At 41.7% G+C, this 17,844-nt stretch overlaps 1 protein-coding gene across 3 annotated transcripts in view; it reads left to right on the forward strand.

Moving 5' to 3' along the window:
- MAST2 (microtubule associated serine/threonine kinase 2) overlaps positions 1-17,844 on the forward strand; it is a 151,928-nt gene that overhangs the window by 82,745 nt on the left and 51,339 nt on the right. For all 3 annotated transcript variants that reach the window (XM_072343106.1, XM_072343107.1, XM_072343108.1), the window contains one exon: positions 13,659-13,750. In XM_072343106.1, coding sequence (XP_072199207.1) covers positions 13,659-13,750 — 92 coding nt within the window. The remainder of the gene's footprint in view (positions 1-13,658; positions 13,751-17,844) is intronic.

A 17,844-nucleotide genomic window follows, 5' to 3' on the forward strand; every position in this document is an offset into this window, starting at 1 on the left:
AATTTGTGTCCTGCTCAGGTAATGGGAAAGGTGAGAAATTGGGGCAGTCTTTGACATGCGATATCCAATGGATTCCATGTCAAGAGGGCCCTGGAGGTGACTGATGTGGTCAGCAGGGAAGCACTGCAGCACTGCAGGAGCTGCTGAACCTCTGGTCTTTACTGAGAATAATTTGGGTATGAATTGGGTGAAGGAGATGAATGGAAAATGAACACCCTGAATGGCAAGTGGGAGTGTTTTATAAGGAAGGCTGTTTCTTCAGGCTGGGAATAGCTCATGTTTGGGAATTCACTAAGACATATTATCTCATTTATGAGTTAAATGAAGTAGAAAGCTCATCTGGTAACATGTTTGTGTTTGTGGTATTTTTGTTGGCGTGCTTTGTGATGTGCAGAAGGCTGTGATTTTGAACAAGTGAGAAGTCTCTACATTCACTTCTGCAAAATGTTTTGCTTATACAGAGACAATAATATAGTTACTTAGAGGGACTTCATTTGTCATTAGCAAATACTTGAGCTTTTAATTTATTTTTATTGCTAGAGTGCATTCTTTAGATGTTGACACTGTAATGCTTTAGGATAGGACATGTTTTTGTAAAGGTTTTAATAGTTTGAGTGTGCTCTGCTATTCTAGTAAGAACACTGCATATCATCAGCACCCATCAGCACTCATCACTGCATACCTGTATTGTTCAGACTGTTCTGAACCTCTCTGTGTTAACTACTTGGGAGCTGTCCCAAAATGCATGCTTTGCCGACGCCGATTTGCAAGGTGAGGTTTTTTACTGTTGCGAAAAGCAGGGACAAGAAGTGTTAAAGAAATCCCTGCTTTTTGCGAACCAAGGTACTTAATTTCCAAAGTGCTTTTTGCAATTTGTGGGCTCTGCAGAACGGTGTGGATGGCATCACTGCTGCCACTAGCCCTGCCCAGCTGGGCGGCTCTGGGTGCCCCCTGAGCACAGAGAGTGGGCAGAACTTCAGTTGGTTGATGCTACCATTGGTGTCTATGGAAAATATTCTCCTAAAATGGCTTCTCCTTTTTGTGCCTTTTTTGTAGGGAATTTTTACAAATGTTGAGTGGTATGTCTTCAGCTGCTGGTTTTTTCAGCCACTTTTTGGAGAAAAAGACACAAAAAGTATGAATTTGTGTGGATTGAGCTTGTTTCGGTTTATTTGCTATCTGTACGCAGTCTGGAATTTCTTTTTTGCTGTCAGGTTTACTTTGTTGGTTAATGAAGAGCTTTTTGTCTCCATGATTGCTTGGGAATTTCAATTCACATTTCAGCTGATGGTGTGAATCTGGCTATTTGTAAACCTTCTAGAAAACAGGTTTGTTGGAGTTGGAAGGTCACACGGAACCCTGAGTATAACGCTGTGATGCCGTCCTTTGGTTTCTAGACTTGACTGGTGCATGTTATTTCTTGGAGTGGTGATGCACTTCCACAGGCTGCTCAGGGAGTAGTGGGGTCATGGGTGTTTGAGACCTGTGGGGATGTGGCTCTGAACCTTAACGATTCAGTGATCCATAAATTGTGTTTCTTCTTTCTGATCAGCAATAAATAGGGGCCAAGTTTTATCTGGTTGCACTCTAAATGAAATCCAAGTAGAAGGTGATGGAGATCCTTTTGATGCAGGTGTCTAAGCAGGCTGGAAGGGGTGGCCATGTTGGATGTAGCTCAGCTTTCCGCAGCACGTAAAGTTGCATTTTGTGTTTTGAAGCTCAGATGGAAGGGGATGCTTTGCTGAATCTGATGGTGTGATTTTTGATAAATGTGTGTGTTAAAAACCGTGTATTTTTATGGGGAGCTAGGAAGGTCATTTAATTCTTTCATGCAATTCTGTGGAAAGTTAATGGGAGCCTACTGGGATTCCTTCCTCCCAGCCGTTTCCATGTGTTTTTAAGGAGTGCGTTGTGCACGGAAGGCAGTGCCAGCTGTTGATTGTCATCTTCCTCATGTCTGTGATAAAAAGCCACTCAAGAAGGCTGAAATATGAGAACGTCATTAGCTTTCCTATTGGCAGAAGTGCTTAAAAAAGCCACAAGAGAAAGAAAATAGATTGCGTATTGAAATGAAGAAAAAAAAAACAAAACAAAAAGCACAGCAGCTACAGTGAGGTTTTGTGCAGCCCCTGGAAAAAGCAAAAACATGGCAGGGAGTTTGGACAGGCACGAAGGGGACAACATGAACCTGTGGCTGCTGTGCGGGGGTGTGTATGAGAAACCTCCTATGTGCATCACTCATGGTTCCCTTCTCCTTGCTGTTAAAATTCGGCTGGTGGAGCTGTTTGGTGGCACCGGGAGTTGTGCTTTGCTGTTGCCTGACGTGTACATGGGTGGGTGGGTGGCTTACTTTTTATTTATTTATTTATTTAAAATCCACTTGGGGCATTTAAAGGCAAAAACGTAGGGCTCATTTGAAGATGGAAGATTAATTAAAAAATAAAACATAAAAAGCCCCTCTCCTTGTTACAAAGCAGGAGGGCCTCCATTTCAAAATAAAACCCCAAAGTCGGCAGTGAGTGGTGCTGTCTGTGCAGCTACAGCCTAGAAGCAGCGTGTTATTCAGCATTACCGATAGATCCCTGCTTGTGGCTTTGCTTGAAAATGTTTTGATTGCAATTGGATGAACAGGGAGAGATGTATATAAATGATGTTTGTTGTGTATACAAGCAGCTCCGGTTCTAAAGTGTACATGATGGGAAGGGAATAAATATCTCATTTTGCACTGCCTCCTAAGGTAGAGAGCGGCAGGCAGGGATGGAGGCGGTGGGAGCAGCAGCATGCACGCCTGCCTGCCTGTCTCGCATTAATGGAACAGCTTGCAAGGTCTACAGGGAATTTGCATTGGCTCTGTCACTGGTATTATTTAGTTCCTTATTTATTGCTAGTGGCTTGATTGTGCTGTATTTTCCCAGCAATGAAAGCTTTTAAAGATCATGTCTGACTCCTTTTGGACTGTGCTGTCCAATTTCTCTCTGCCTGCTACCAGCATGTTGAGACGATCCAAAAGGTAATCTAAGGATTTTGCGAGTAATTCTTACGATGTTTTTTCCAAGCTACTTGTTTTAATGCTGTTTAGGCTTGCTTTCTTCCTTTATGAACAGATTAAATCATGTTCCTTGTACGTTAGCTGTAGTTTCTTAATGATTTGTAGCTGTATTCATTGTAAAAATCATACCGTTCAGATCCATGGTCTGTTCTTTTTATAGATATTTATTTGAATGCATCGTTCCTCGCTTCTTGTAGTATGTGAGTGTGATGTGGGTTTGTTTCTATGAAATGATGGATTGATGCCTTACTGAGAACAAGCTGCCTCAGTACTCAAAGTAGCAAAACAGTATTATGATGATATAGGCAGCACTGGGCAGGGCTTGCAAGTGTTTTGACGTACAGTACATGATTTTCTTAGGGATATCCATCACCTTAAATTTTAAATCATCCTTGTTAGTTCTGTGTGGCTTTTTTTTTTCTTGGAGATGTTAATATGTTACTGTAGTAGTAAATAGGATGAGCGCTCTTAGTCACGCGTTGCTCTTCGGGTTTTGGTTAAAAATCCCATTGAATTCTGTACACTAATAGCTGCCATCAGCTCTAATGCAGTACAGCAGTGTCCTTTCCAGACTGGGAAATAGCGACGTAATTATTGCTCATCAGGTGTTCTGTGGAGCTTAACGCGTGCAGCCCAAAAACTTACTAGGGGAGTGGGCTTGGTGAGTGAGGTAGGTGCAAATCCTGACCAACACAATATGTTTGGGTTTATGAGTAAACAGCTGCCATGAGCATTGCAATTTCTCATTGGTTGACTGGCTGTTAGAGTTAAGATTAGGAAGATAAGCATTGACTTGATTTTGGGGTGAATTTTGTTCACGGGCTGCCATAAATGAAGTTAATCTATTTTGTAACTCCAACATAGAAACATATTGAATGAGGGGGAGAGGGGTTACTCTGTTTCCTGATTCTGTTTTTGCACTTTAAATTGTATCAGTTTGTTTCTGTGCTAATGGTGATTTTTAGAAGTTTTACTGGAAACAAAGAAAGATTTTGCTTTAAAAAATGAAATTTAGATTTTGGTCACAAAGAGTCGCATTAGGAATTTTATTAACAAATACAAGCCTTATTGCTTTTTTATTTTTCCGAGAAGAAAAATTGCTCCTTGAGTTTCCAGTTGCTGGTTGGTCTGCCTTTCAAACTCATAGAGCGGTGTCAGTAGGAGTCTGAAGGAGGAACAGAAGTGACAGAGGTAAAGCTCATTACTTCCATATACATTTCTTGAGCTTGACTCTGAAGAGGAAGGGGAGGTAAATTACTATCCTGTGTCTGTTTGCAAAGGATGAGGCAGGTAGGACCTGGCTTCCATGCCAAGCTGGATTGATGCTGGTGAGGGAGATCACAGCTCTGTAGGAGCATCGCCTCTGTGAGACCACTGCAACTGGAGCAACCTTATTCCTCCTGTTTGCAGAATGTGATTTTTGTGAAGCTCACTCCGTTCAGAACTGTGTTCTGCATGCAAAAAGGTTGGCTTCTTTGTGCAGGTTCAACAGTCATGGACTTCCTTGCAGAATGGATGTCTGTGGTATTTTTGCGCAGCCGGAATGAGGTATGTTTATGTTCTAATGCCTTGTCAGTGTGCCATTTTGAATTTGAAATTGGTCGTCAAGGACTGACACAATTTTGGGGATACTAACAAGGTTTCTGACACAATTACTTGGTTCGAAACCTCCCACTTGAAATTTACAATTCCATTTATTTGTTAGTATTTGAAGAAAAAAAGAAAGGAATTGACCTGTAAATCTGTTGCACATCTTAATGGAAAAGAGAGTACTTTCTATTGATTTAACCAGATAAATGAATATTAGACATTTGAAAGTGATCAAACAGCTATGTGAGATGCCCCAGCTGCATCAAGCTGGGCAGTGGAAATCCTATTTTGCACAGCACAGAAGCCACAGTCTTCAATCAACCCTGGAAATAAAATATTTGAGTATGTGTGACAGTTTGCTGGGAATATTACCTTCTGCCATGCTCTGCTGGCAGCCTGCCCTGCTCGGTGACTGCTGTCATGGGGGACATGGGCAGGCAGGTTGGGTTGTTGTGATGTGCGTTGTAATGAATGAGTTGGTTCATCTGACATCATGTTGTGCTGGGATTTGTGCTGGGGCATTGGTCCCAGGGACATGCTTGCACACTACTACTCCTAGCAGTAGCTGGCTGTGTGATAAGCCATTGCACATCTTGGTCCTTGACAGCATTCTCAGCATCATGGCACCTCTGCACTTTGAGTGAAGTATATTATCAAATGGATGAAGACGTTTCTGTTTTCATTGCTTCCCTTTCAAAGTGTAATGTTCAGTACTTTTTAGTACATCTATTACTTTTTACAAGTTGTTATTGCAATATAAGTTTATTAAATGGAGTTGAAATTGTTGGCACCAGAGAATATTTTGCTGTATGAGTTATTTGCCAAAATTTCCCCATGATCCTTGTGGAAAACTTTTGCATACAGTCTCGTTGCGTTAATGGTGGTTTGTGTGCTCTGAATTCTGGGCCACTAGTAGCATTCCGACCACTGTGCTGTGACACACATCTCTATAACGACGGCGTCTGATCCCTACTAAACATCCTACAGGGCTCTGCTCCCATATGGCCTCTCTGCATTAGGATGTTGTGCAGGGCAGCTCTTCCTCCACGATGCATTATGCTGAAATGAGCTCTCTGGTGCAGCTGGGGGCTTCTCGGCACGACTAATGGCACTGGGAAAGTGAGCCATCTGCTCCTCTGGTCAGGGGATGGGGCCATTTCTTCTTCAGTGTATTCCCGGAAGGATAGGAGAAGTCAAGAGCAACACTGAGGAGTTTGTCATGGGAGGGGTGACAGAAACATAAATCAGATTTACCTGTCTAACTGGTTCTGTATAAATATTTATAATTCTTAGCTGTGGAATAAATAAGGGAATTTCTTGGTACAAAGCACACGTGGAGCAGTATTGTCATAGGGCTGTAGTGAGACATTGCCTGTTGGATTTGAATTGTGGAGAGATTAGGAGTAATTTTGACATACTTAAATGTCTTTGTTTCTCAGTCCTTTTGTTTCTCGTGCTTTGGGCTTGACTTCTCTTGGACATACTCTGAGCTGTGCAGTAACAGCAGTGTGACGTTGTGCAAGTGGCCATGTGCTGGTTTTCAAAGGTTTAAATATCCACAAAAACAGGAGAAACCACATTTTGTTTTGCTGGGTATGAGGCAGTGATTGGGGAATAGTCGGGTGCCCAGAGCACATCGTGGGTGCTTTCTAGGTGTGCTTTTGGGTTGCGTGAGGTGGGGAGCTGCACTCAGTGTCTTTTTATGCTGATTGACACTAAAGGCTGTGTATGTCAGGAGGATGCTGCCTCCTCTGTACATACATTGCCCCGGTGAAGGAAAGCAAAGCAGAATACTTATTGTGGTAACATAAAGCTAAGTATAAAAATGTATGTTTGTGCTATAATTAACTTTGAAGTGACAGCTGTCACGCCACACATTTCCTTGCTTAAATGGGAAAAGTAAGGAATGTTTTCACTCTGTTGAGAAGGATGAGAAAGATCTGGAAATTTGATAATGCTTAGGTCCAATTTTTACTTAGTGCAGCATAATAAACGGCCTCCAACTGACACCCCTAATTGGAGAGGAAATTTCATTTCAATTAATGGAAGGATGGTCCTCCTACTGTTAGAATAAGGGCAAGGATTTGGGGAACGTCGCCTGTACTGTTTGTAATTTCTCGTTTATCAGGAATTCTGTTTGTGTATGGTAGATTTGAAATTGTTTCTCTTCAGACTAAAAACCTGAAGCGTCCTATAGGGTTAATGCTGAGGTTTTGAGCCTGGGAAGCAATTTGTTCTGGTGGAAACCCTCTTGTACAACCACCTGGCTATTGCCCAGGCCAAACCAGTTTTTCAAGTCATAACTTCTGTGGAGTGGAAACTGAGCAACACACAGATTGTCGATGATGTTATGAATTGCTGGGATCTTCATGGAGAGATGGCTGAACGTAGCATGAGATTTTACATGAAAAAATGGCTGTTGGGGCAAGAGTCTGGTTTCAGAAGGCAGGGGATGCTCTGAGTGGGGCAGCAGGCAGTCGGGGGCCAGGCCTTCTGAGGAGAGCTTGACAGGAGCAGTGCACATGGGCATGCGCCTGGCCTGCAATGTGCAGGGTTTGTGCTTAATTCAAGTAGACATGTTTGGGTTTAGGAATCCTCACTGTGTCTGTGCATCTGCTTACTTCAACTGTTGTTTGTCTCTGACAAGTGCATTTTAAATGCAGAATGTCTGTCAGCTTGGTGTCTGGTGATTAACCGCTGCAGAGTGACGTCTAGTAGGGCTGGGCCATCATAATGTTGTGGGGAGCCTCACCCTTGGCTTCTCAAGTCTTGTGTCTGCGGTGGTAACAGAGCGTTCTAGGGAAGGGCTGGAGAGGCCAATGTGAGTGAATGTGAGATCAACTCAATGTGTTGGCATTTAAACACTGTACGTACTTCCAGTTGTGAGGGGCTTCTAACCTGCACAGTGGTGTTCCTCTCTGCAGACCCACATGTGTGCTCTCTGTAGGACTGGACAAGGAGCAAACCAAGTGCTATGCTCTCCGATATGCTTGGGATTCCCGTTACTTCAATGGCAGTTGAATGCTGACATTAACTAGGAACTGTAAAACACCTTCGGGCAAAATGTTCTTTTAAAAAACAGACTTCATTTAAAGAACTGTGAAGAGTATTGTATGATACGCCATTTTCTATCTGTACACCTTCTTGGAGGCAAACAGTCTCAGCTGGGTGCAGAACACTTTGTATTGACCACCGTCTCACCATGAAACTACATTGTTGTGTTTTTTTCTAAGCATGAAGGAAAGCTCTTCTTAAGCATTTTGATTCTACACTTGTACCTAATTATCAGATATTCCCTGAATAGTTTTTCCCAATCCATAGCCTGACCTATTTTTAATTTTTGCTATTATTTCCAGGACTGCAGAGTAATACCTTTTACAGCAGATGTATAGTTAGAATAATAAGGAGTTCAGTAATGAAAACTCCCGAGTTTATTCCAAGAGTCTTAAAGTCTGCTTTTGGTTTTGGAGACATAGAATATGCCAAACATATCAAGCTGTGTGTATTGCTTCTGTATTAAATTCTGCAGCTTGACTAGGGCTGCATGAACTCTACTGTTCCATCCCTACTCTTCCAGCTGTTCTGTAGCAGAAGAGGCCTGCGGGGAGGTTCTACATTTTTCCCCTTTTAGTCAGAATACTTCTCAGTCGTTTTCTCCTCCATCTTCTATTTCTACTTTCTTTTGATTTAATCCCTTCTCTTCTATTTTCCTCTATTCTGCGACTAACGGAAGATGGTAAAAAATCACTGCTAGTTCCAGTTTCAGTGCACCTCTCTGCCTGTGTTTACATGTGCAGAGCATAACCATACCACTGTGTGTAAATCTGTGTTCTATGTAGAAATGGCCACTGAGACACTCTGGTATGGAGATTCTTTCCAGAATAATGTACTATTGGAATAGTTTTGAAATTAGGTATGTAATGTATTGTCACTCTGCAGCTTGAAACTACAATTAACTGATACAGAGCTAATTTCAAACATCTTTTGATGCTTAAATGGAGGAAATGCTCTGAACCAAAAAGAACTGTTCATGTTGAGTGCTGTGTAGCAACTGGATGACAGCTCATATCCTGGTAAAGAAGGTTGCTATTAAATCCCTGACTTCAGAATTGTTGGGGAAAGGTTTCTTTTCATTTTTGGCTCATATACTTTGTTTTCAGGATGCATCTTTGGAGACCATGTTCAGAATGGGTTTGTTTTATTACATGTCTGTATATCCTTGAAGTTACAGGGTAAAAAAAAAAGCTTTCAAACACTATAAATGCACTTTGTCATTTCATTCTTGAATTTGTTTGCTCAAATTTTTGCAAGCAAAAAAAGTACGTGATAATCTATCTTCTGTGACAACTGAGACACCCATTGAAAAGCAGTCATGCTAGGTGAAGCATTTAATAATAGAGTTGGTGGAAACGGGAAATGAAAGTATGCGGTTATGTTTAGTTTTCGTTAAATCGTCCTTTCACACTTTGCGATGTAACTTCATGGCAGCATAATGCATAGCACAACTGAAGTGGGAGATAGTAATGCTTGAGGAGGTCCGGGTATGTTTTCTGCCATTAAATACTGTCTGTTTTTATTCTGTCATCTCTCTTCCTGTAATCAGAGATTTTCTTTTCTCATCACATAAGGATGGATATAGTTTTGAAATGTACTTGTGAGGGAGGAATGTTTCAGAATAGAGTGGTTTGATTTAGTTGGGAATGGCTGTGCCAGTCATGGTAATTTGTTGTGACATTTCATTTTGCTTGGCTTTGCAGTTGCTCCTGTGTTCCTCTGTTGTTAATAATGCAGGAGGCCTGGACTGCACAGCACGGTGTAGGCAGGTGTACAGCAACCACAGATATTAGGCAAATTAAACATAAATTACACACTAACTGGCAATTTCAGCTATTTCTTCACAGTTTCTTAACATGAATTGTATTGTTTCTTAAATTTCAGCTATAAATGAAGAACTAGAAGTGTCTATCTAAAAAATAGTTTGTCTGAGGTGAAACAAAACTACTTTTGTGCATTAATTCCAGAATACTTAGGGAGGAGTGGAATCATAGAATGGCCTGGGTTGAAAATGACCACAATGATCATCTAGTTTCACCCCCCCTACTGAATCTGTCATGATGGAGGATCTGTAGTATCTAAAGATGGCCCTGTACTTTTGTCCTTTGTATGTTCAGTGAGCATAATGGTTTTTCCTTAAGAGAAAACAAGTGGTTTTTGTAGGAATCTGCAAACCAGACCTCCACCATGAATAATAATGTGTTTTTTTCAAGTTATTCTAGGATGAAAAAATTTTAAACCATTCTGAACGTAGAAAAAAATAATTCGTTGAACCAGATGCTTACTTATTGTTATCTATTTTAGAGAACTAATTATTCCTGTTGTTGGTGGTGCTAAAGCTTACAAAATTGCTTCCATCCTTGAATTACTATAATTAAAGGCGATAACTTCCACATCTAGTTAACACTGCTGTGCAGCTGCTGCATTCATTGACATGCAGATTTCGGATTTTGTAAATTTTCTGCCATTGTGAATAAAAATTTTAAATACTTATTTTCATTTCCAAAATCTTTGTTTCTCATAAAGAAGTCTTTGTAAATCAAATCAACCGAAACTAAGCTCCTGTAACGTCAGAGGAGAATCTAGTTAGATTTGGTTAGGTGGGCATAGAATCACTGAGGTTGGAGAAGACCTCTCAGATCACTCAGTCTAATCCCAGCCCACCCCACCACGTCCCTCAGTGCCACAACTCCACGTGCCTTGAACACCTCCAGGGATGGTGACCCCACCGCCTCCCCGGGCAGCTGTGCCAGCACATCACTGCTCTTCTGATAAACACTAATGATTAGTAACAAATGTGATTAAAGCTATATATATATATATACATACATATATATATATATATATATTTTTTTTTTTTTTCCTGTACAGTTTGTTTATTTGCATATGCAACATCTTCTGCCATGTGAGTGTTTTCTCTGTCCGTGCGTTATCTTCTTGAGAAAATTCCTTATTGTTCATTCCTCATGACCAGCTCTGCAGTGATCTTACTGGAGATGAGTCGCAAATTGCCTTTTGGTGGAGGTTTGTTGGCTGGGGACAAGGTGTGCTGGGGTTGTACACAGCTCACAGGTACCCACACACCGTGGTTAGCATTGCCGCACGAGGTTGCTGCTGGCTGCCAAGCACATTGCAGTGAGTCCAAAACCAGTGTCCAGTTACCAGACTGATGTCCTGCAGTGTTCAGTTTCAAGAACACATCTTGGAACGCTCCACTGCACGTAACAAATGTTATTTTTATTGCGGGGAGAGATCTCAGCTCACACATAGTAGAAGCACCATTTCCTCAGTGATGGCAGAGGCATTGTTTCAGCCCTCCCCACGTAAACTCCCCATCTTGCTGTGCTTGTTCCGAATAAAATCAGGCAGCTCTCGTGCTCCCCTGGGTTGCAGGTTCCTACAGTTTGGCAGTGGCCCCACAGGGCATGCAGCAGGGGTTGGCTCTTTCCAAGTTATGGAGTGGGATCTGGGAAAAAACCTTAATGAGATCCACACCAAATTGTGAGAGGAGGAGGGTCGGGGACCTTGCATGTAATGAAAGTAGGAAAGCTTTGGCTTACGAACACATAGTGTTGCTCAGAGTCTCTCTGGACTGATTCAGAACTGCATTTTTTTTTTTCTTGTCAGTATACTTTGAGTTGTATAGTTAACCTTTTCCCTTTCTACTCTCTCCTATTCCTGTTTCTTATGCAGATTGGATTATTTTTAGAGGGTTGCTTGCACAATTCATGAACAGTAATGAGCAATGATGTAGTGTAAGAGTTCAATAATACGATCTGCTCATTATTGGCCGTGTAGCCCAGTGCTGAGCCCCGTCTGTCTGGCTGGAGTGCATCTTCCAGGAAAGCATTTTGTCTTCATGTGAACTGTGCCAGCACTTAAATTGACTCGCTCAAATTTCTTTGGCACAGGTTCCTGGTTAAAGCTAGCTTTACTTCTTTAATATTCAGCTATTCTTCATTACAAGGTGCTTAAATGCTGTTGTGGTGAGTTCCTGAGCTTTGCTGCCCAATTGGAGGCTGCACGTTATCTCTTCATACCATGAGAGGATGGTTTGAGTTGGAAGGGACCCTTGAAAGCCATCTGGTCCAACTCCCCTGCAACAAACAGGGGCACCTGCAGCTCCACTTCTCCCTTTCTATTTTCTTCATTGTTGTGACTATGAGGACTTTATTGCTGCTTTTCTGTAATTTCTCATTGATTCCAAGTTCTCTTAGAAGTTATATCTATCAATGTATCTATCCAGAGAGCTCTCCTCAACCAGTCCAGAGTGCATTTGTGTCTGCATGTGTCTTTTTCCAGTCATATAACATGAATTCAAGAAATTGAAAGTTCTGTTCTCAGTCTTTATGTCTGAGCTTTCCCTTATTGCCAGCACACGTGGATCACGTAAGTGGCTGAATGGGGCCCAGTGATGTTCCTCCTTCCCTGGTGAGAGATCCAGCGAAATGGAAAGCTACCAGATTTGGGGGGTATAAAAAGAATACTCTATTCCTAACTTGGGCGGCTCAAAAGCCATTCCTCCCCTGGGTGCATTGGTGCAAACCTGACCTGTTTTAATGGGTCTCAGCTGTGCTCTACTCTCCAGCCACTTAACCCTCTCTGAGTCCTCCTCTTTGCAATGATGGCAGAGAAAATGGGTTTGTAAAACCTGGTCCAGTCTGGCAGATGCAGCCAGCAGTTAAATAGCTCTGAGCTTGAGGCAGCTCTTATTCCCCATTATGCTGTGATTTAAATATACCAACTTTCCAGAGAACGCTCGGGGCTGTGATCACAAGTGTTTTAGTAACTCCTCTTAGTGAAAGGATCCAGCCACAGAGGATGGAGCTCTCTTTTCTCGTGGTTTTAGTGTTTTATACTGTGCAAGATCTGCAATTTTTGCATGGTAATTTACATTAAAATGCTCAAGGTTCTTTTTTTATATCTCACATAGTCATCTATGTTACATTAGAATACTCAGCACTTCGGTGTTGTGGGAGATTTTCATCGTGATGTAAACATAGTGATTATCTGCTACTAATGTTGGAATTCAGTATTCTGGGTTTTTTTTTCAACAGTTACTGGAATAGACTGACTGAACACATTAAAAAAAATCCATAAACTGAGATTTTAAGCCTCTTAACATCAGGTAGTTCGTTTGTCTGTATGATGTACACAATGGCAATCAGTTTTTGGATGGAGTGCTGTTGAATAATACATGAATGTAAATGAAGATTGTATGGAATCAGTTGGACAATTTTGAGGAATGCTTTAAGTACACTAAAGAGCCTGAATAGCAGTTAATGGCGCTTCAACTTTATTACTGTTTATTATGGTTGGCAGTTCCCTTGTGCTTTTTTCTGCTTCGTGTTCTCCAGTTTCCTATAGAATAACAATAAAAGGTCTTGCAAATAATAACAGTCAGATACACTGTATCCTGTGGCAGCAAAGCAGTTCTGCATTAAGTTGCAGTTGTTGGCAGACTGAGCACATTTATCGGGGCTGCTCCAGGCGGGATGGGGGCAGATGTCAGCCCAGGAGCCACCGTGCAGCTCTGCTGGGCAGCCTTAGTCTGTGTTGTGCATGCACTGTGTATATTCCTATATGGCACAGCAAAGGGGTTAAATATCCAGTAGGTTTTGTTCAGGACTGTGTGAAATGAGGATGTTTCTCTTGCCCATTATGATTACTTCCATCACCTTTAGAGCTAAATTGGGCAGAGGGCTGTTGGAAGTTTACCTTGCATGGTTTTTAATAGGCATTGCAGGGTTTGTGCTGCTTCTAACACATTAAAACACCTATTGCTGACTTTTTGGTCCTGTATGTTTGCTTCCCAGCAGTCAATACCAAAATCGAGTGAGAGAAGAAACGTCGACCTGAATCTGAGAGATTATTTCTCCTTAGCTAAAGGCTGTTCTGCAGGACCAGCCTTCAGTTGCTCTGATTTCTCTGGTTTTGCCTCATCGTTTATATCTCTTTCTTCCAGCTGTCGGACGAGCAACAGGAAAAGTTTGATTGTAACGTCCAGCACATCCCCGACTCTCCCACGGCCGCATTCCCCCCTCCATGGACATGCAGGTAACTCTGAGGGCTGCCATGCGGGAATCATTGGGAAAAATGTCGCTGCTCATTGCATTGAGTTTGAACATAGAATTGTAGAATGGCTTAGGTTGGAGGGGACCTCAAAGATCATGTTGTTCCAAAGCCCTGCCATGGGTGTTGCCAAACACGTTGATGTTCCACATCAGTGTGCCATCTGCGGTCTCGATCTGCTACTTCAAGCAACATGAGATATTTGAAAATTGCCTTATGCGTTGCTGCCAGTTTTATCACTTCAGCAACAGTGAAATGCTTGTTTCCAGGCAAATGGGCAGCCACTTGTTAGTCGTCAGAGTGAAGTGTGGAGGGAGGCTGTTTTCTTTTTGTATCAGAATCTCAGGTAACTCAGATGAAGTATTTTCAAATGTAACGTGTTTGTTACATTTGTTACCACACCAAAAGCTTGTATTTGCTAGGGGAATTCCACTTCACTCCAAACCCTCTTGTCTGTCTTATGGGTGATTATGATAGTGATAGCTTTGTAAAATGTGGTATTCCTCTTGGTAGGGATTCTCTGCTTAATAATGTTGTGCGCCTTACTTCATTCTAAGAATATACATGTGTGTTGAATTTAACAAATTCTGTGTCAGCTATGAAAGCATTTAAGAAAAATGATGGAGAAAAACAGTCCTCAGAATATGAAAGAAGCATCTTTGCTTTTCAGATTGCAATGAGATGTCGATCTGATCATTGCTTAAAAGACAAAGGCAGAGGTGTTCACACCTGTATTTTCTCTTGATTTCCTTTTCTCCCATCTTTCAAATGAAAAAATTAGTCTTAGTGTTTTTGATGTTGTCTCGGGCTTTACCGCCTAATCTTTTATTAGAAATGTGACTCTCTGGAAAAGTAGAGTAGCTAATCAGTGGTGTGTCATCTTCCTTTAGCAGAAATTGTCAAATGCTTCTATTTCTTGTTCTAATGTTGCACATGGGATTGGAAACTATTAATTAAAAAGGACATCCTTTGTGACGTCCAAGAGTTGCAAGCAGAGAAAAGGGAGATAAATTGCTGGTAGTCTCAGTTCCCTGCCAGTTCTGTGCGTAGGAGTTTTACCTGAGTCAAGTAATTTATTCAAGAGACAGTAGTAGATGAAATTTAGAGTAGATTCACAAATATTTTCTTAAGAAATATCATATATGAGGTGTGAATTTGAGAACAGGCTGTGATATTTGTTTAGTATTTGAACAGAATCGATGAATCTGTTTGTTCAGACACATACACTGATAAGTCACGAAGAAAAGCTGGAGCCTCTCCCATCCCTCTTGTGTTGTGAACACGCTCCTCTTCATGTCCATTCTGCACCACTTCCACAAATGAAAGGAGTGACAAGCATGCAGGGAAGTCAGGAAGGCTTTCTAAAAAGTTTCTGCTCAGAAAATGGAGTTCTTTATGGCATTAACTGCAGGAGTTATTGAGCAGCTACAGCTTGTTAATGTCATGGGAAAGTCACTGTTCTTATTTACTCCCCCATATCTGGGCTGAAGTGCAGTTTTGGGAAGACAGGCTTGAAAATCTTCCTTGTATTTCTTTCAGATCAGAGGAAGGAAGGTGTCCACACACTTTCCCTATGTTTGTATTTCTTTGACTTATTTTTATTCTAATCTAACATACACCTATTACAGTGTACACATTGTAAGGCAGATTAATACATTACCCTTAGACTATATCTTACAATGAAAAGCTTAAGATCATTCAGAGGAGCATCATCATCTTTATAGTAGGAAAGTCAGAGATTCTTGGAGGTCGATGAGGGAAGTTGGTGTTGCTGTAAACTGCTTCCCATGCTGCCGGGTTACAGTGGATGCACTTGTCCCTATTCCCTTCTGTAATGATGTATGGCGGGAGCTGCTCACAGGCAGCGTGGTAGTACTGAATTCAATCATTCTGCTCTTTCACTGTAAGTTCAGTTCCTCCTTCTGGCTTAAAAAAAAAGAAAGAAGCAAAGAAAGAAAAGATTATTTTTAAGCCTCCTGTTTACTTCTTTTTTGTGTATCAGTGCTATACAAAAGTTCATGATGCTGCTGTTTCTTGATCCTTGGATCCAAGGGCATAAGCTGTGGATCTATGCAGTGGCCAATCAAGAAGACTTGTGCAGAGGGAGCAGTGTTTGTTGTGTGCTGCTCTGGATCCTGTCCTGGTCATCAGAGCTGCGGTTCATTTGCACTATGTGTGTGTGATGCTTGCATGCCAGACAGAAACCAGGACATTCACTTTGAGCTGGGTGGTGCATTCTCATGCTGAAGTGTTCGGAGTCATCCTATCATCGGTATGTACTAGAATGCAGGAAGTTCTGCAACATGCAGTAGGATCTGTGCTGCTACTGTTAATATTCAGCAAATAGCATTAGTATATTGTATGTAGATGGCCACAACAGTAAGACCTTTGTATTTATCAATGTATTTATCAATTATGTATTTCTCAGAATCTCAGGAGCAAGCATTACAAAAAGGTTCGAGTTTAAGCTTTTGGACTTATTAACCTATCCGATGTCATCATGTTTGCAGGTGACAGCTGAGACTTTTGCCCATCTTTTCCTTGTAAGGTCTGTTTTCCTAGTTTCAGGGCAGCAGATGTACAGGTGCTTTAGCTACCTCCTTCTCCACATGTCCAGGAAATGTAAAAGTTCATGCCTGAATTATTAACATTGATGTAACTGCGTTGATTTACCTAATGGGTAATCATTCTGCGTAACAGCCTCCCCTGAGACAGTCATTTCAGGTTCAAAAGGAGCCAACTGTAACCCCTGAGCAACAGGGGAATTTACCTTTGCTAACAGAATAAATAGAGTTTCGATCAGCCTCGGTGAATGAGACCATTGCAGTAGGGCTTTTCTTATTAAAATTCCTTCAACTAGAGCAGATGCAACAGTACTGGGAAATTTTAGGGAGAGTAGTAATTCCCCTTCTCCCTGATGTTGTTTTAAAAGCTTCACCCAGACTTGAATTGAGTAGAAAAACTAATTGCTTTTCATTTTAAAACTTGAAGCAACTCACAGGGGATCTAATTAAAATTCCAGTGTCTGGAAGGAAATATGCTATAGAAATCTGAAAAAGTTGTTACTTAAAAATTAATAGTATCTCCGTACCAGATTGTGCGGGCTCAGAAGACTTCGAACACCCACATAGTTAATTTCAAAAGTTAAAAACTGTCATTACCCAATTTGCTCAGTTACTCTGAAATCCTATTTTGATCATAATGTGGAGAGTTTACAAAAGATTGATGAAGATATTAAACAGACGATGACAGTTCACTGCCTGTTTATAACAGCAGTGGGTTTTTTTGTTCAGAAAGATCATCTCGATGCCAGCAAAAGCAGCAAATCTGCGGTGGGTACGCGAACACCCAGGCTTCTACCAGGACAGGCAGACTCCTTTGCTTTGCTGGGATGTCTGCATTGCTTCCTGCAGGCTTCATTCTGCCGCATCTCCTGATCTTAGCTGCTCTTTCAGCTTTTTGTTCTGCTGGCAAATACATGGCAACCCCAGCCCCAGCCTCGTGCTGCTGCTGGAACATGCTCTTATGCACACTGAGTTGGTCATTTTGTTGCTATTGTAGCTTTTCTCACTGTTCTTGTAAGCTTGCAGTGCCATCTAGACTGTGAAAACTAGTCTTAGCCCAGCAGCAAAATGGCTCTGGTTTTTCACTTTGCCCATAAGAAGCCAAGTGAGTGCAAGCTTAATAAATGAAGTGCCAGTATTTGTCATCTTATTGATTTCTGGTGGCGTTTATCCCCTTGCTGCCCAGGATACACTGGGAATGGGTTTGGTGGCAGTCAGTTTGGGGTGAAAGCATGCATTGTGTCATATTACAATTACACCAAGCTGTCATTAGTTCTTAACTAATATGTTATAACACCACATTAAAACACTAACCAAAACCGACCCACAGGAAAACAAGCTTGTTGCCCACACCCTTTGTTTTTAATTCAGTTCATTCTCAGTGAAGCAGACTGTGCTGGATCATGCTTCCCTCCCCAGCTCTCCCATCACCCCTTGGCACACACCAGGTCAGCCTGAGGCTGCTGTAATCCCGGCCAGCTGCTCTTGTCCCCGTGCACATGTAGGCCAGATGGA

The sequence above is a fragment of the Excalfactoria chinensis genome, chromosome 8, assembly GCF_039878825.1.
Source record: "Excalfactoria chinensis isolate bCotChi1 chromosome 8, bCotChi1.hap2, whole genome shotgun sequence".
NCBI lineage: Eukaryota > Metazoa > Chordata > Aves > Galliformes > Phasianidae > Excalfactoria > Excalfactoria chinensis.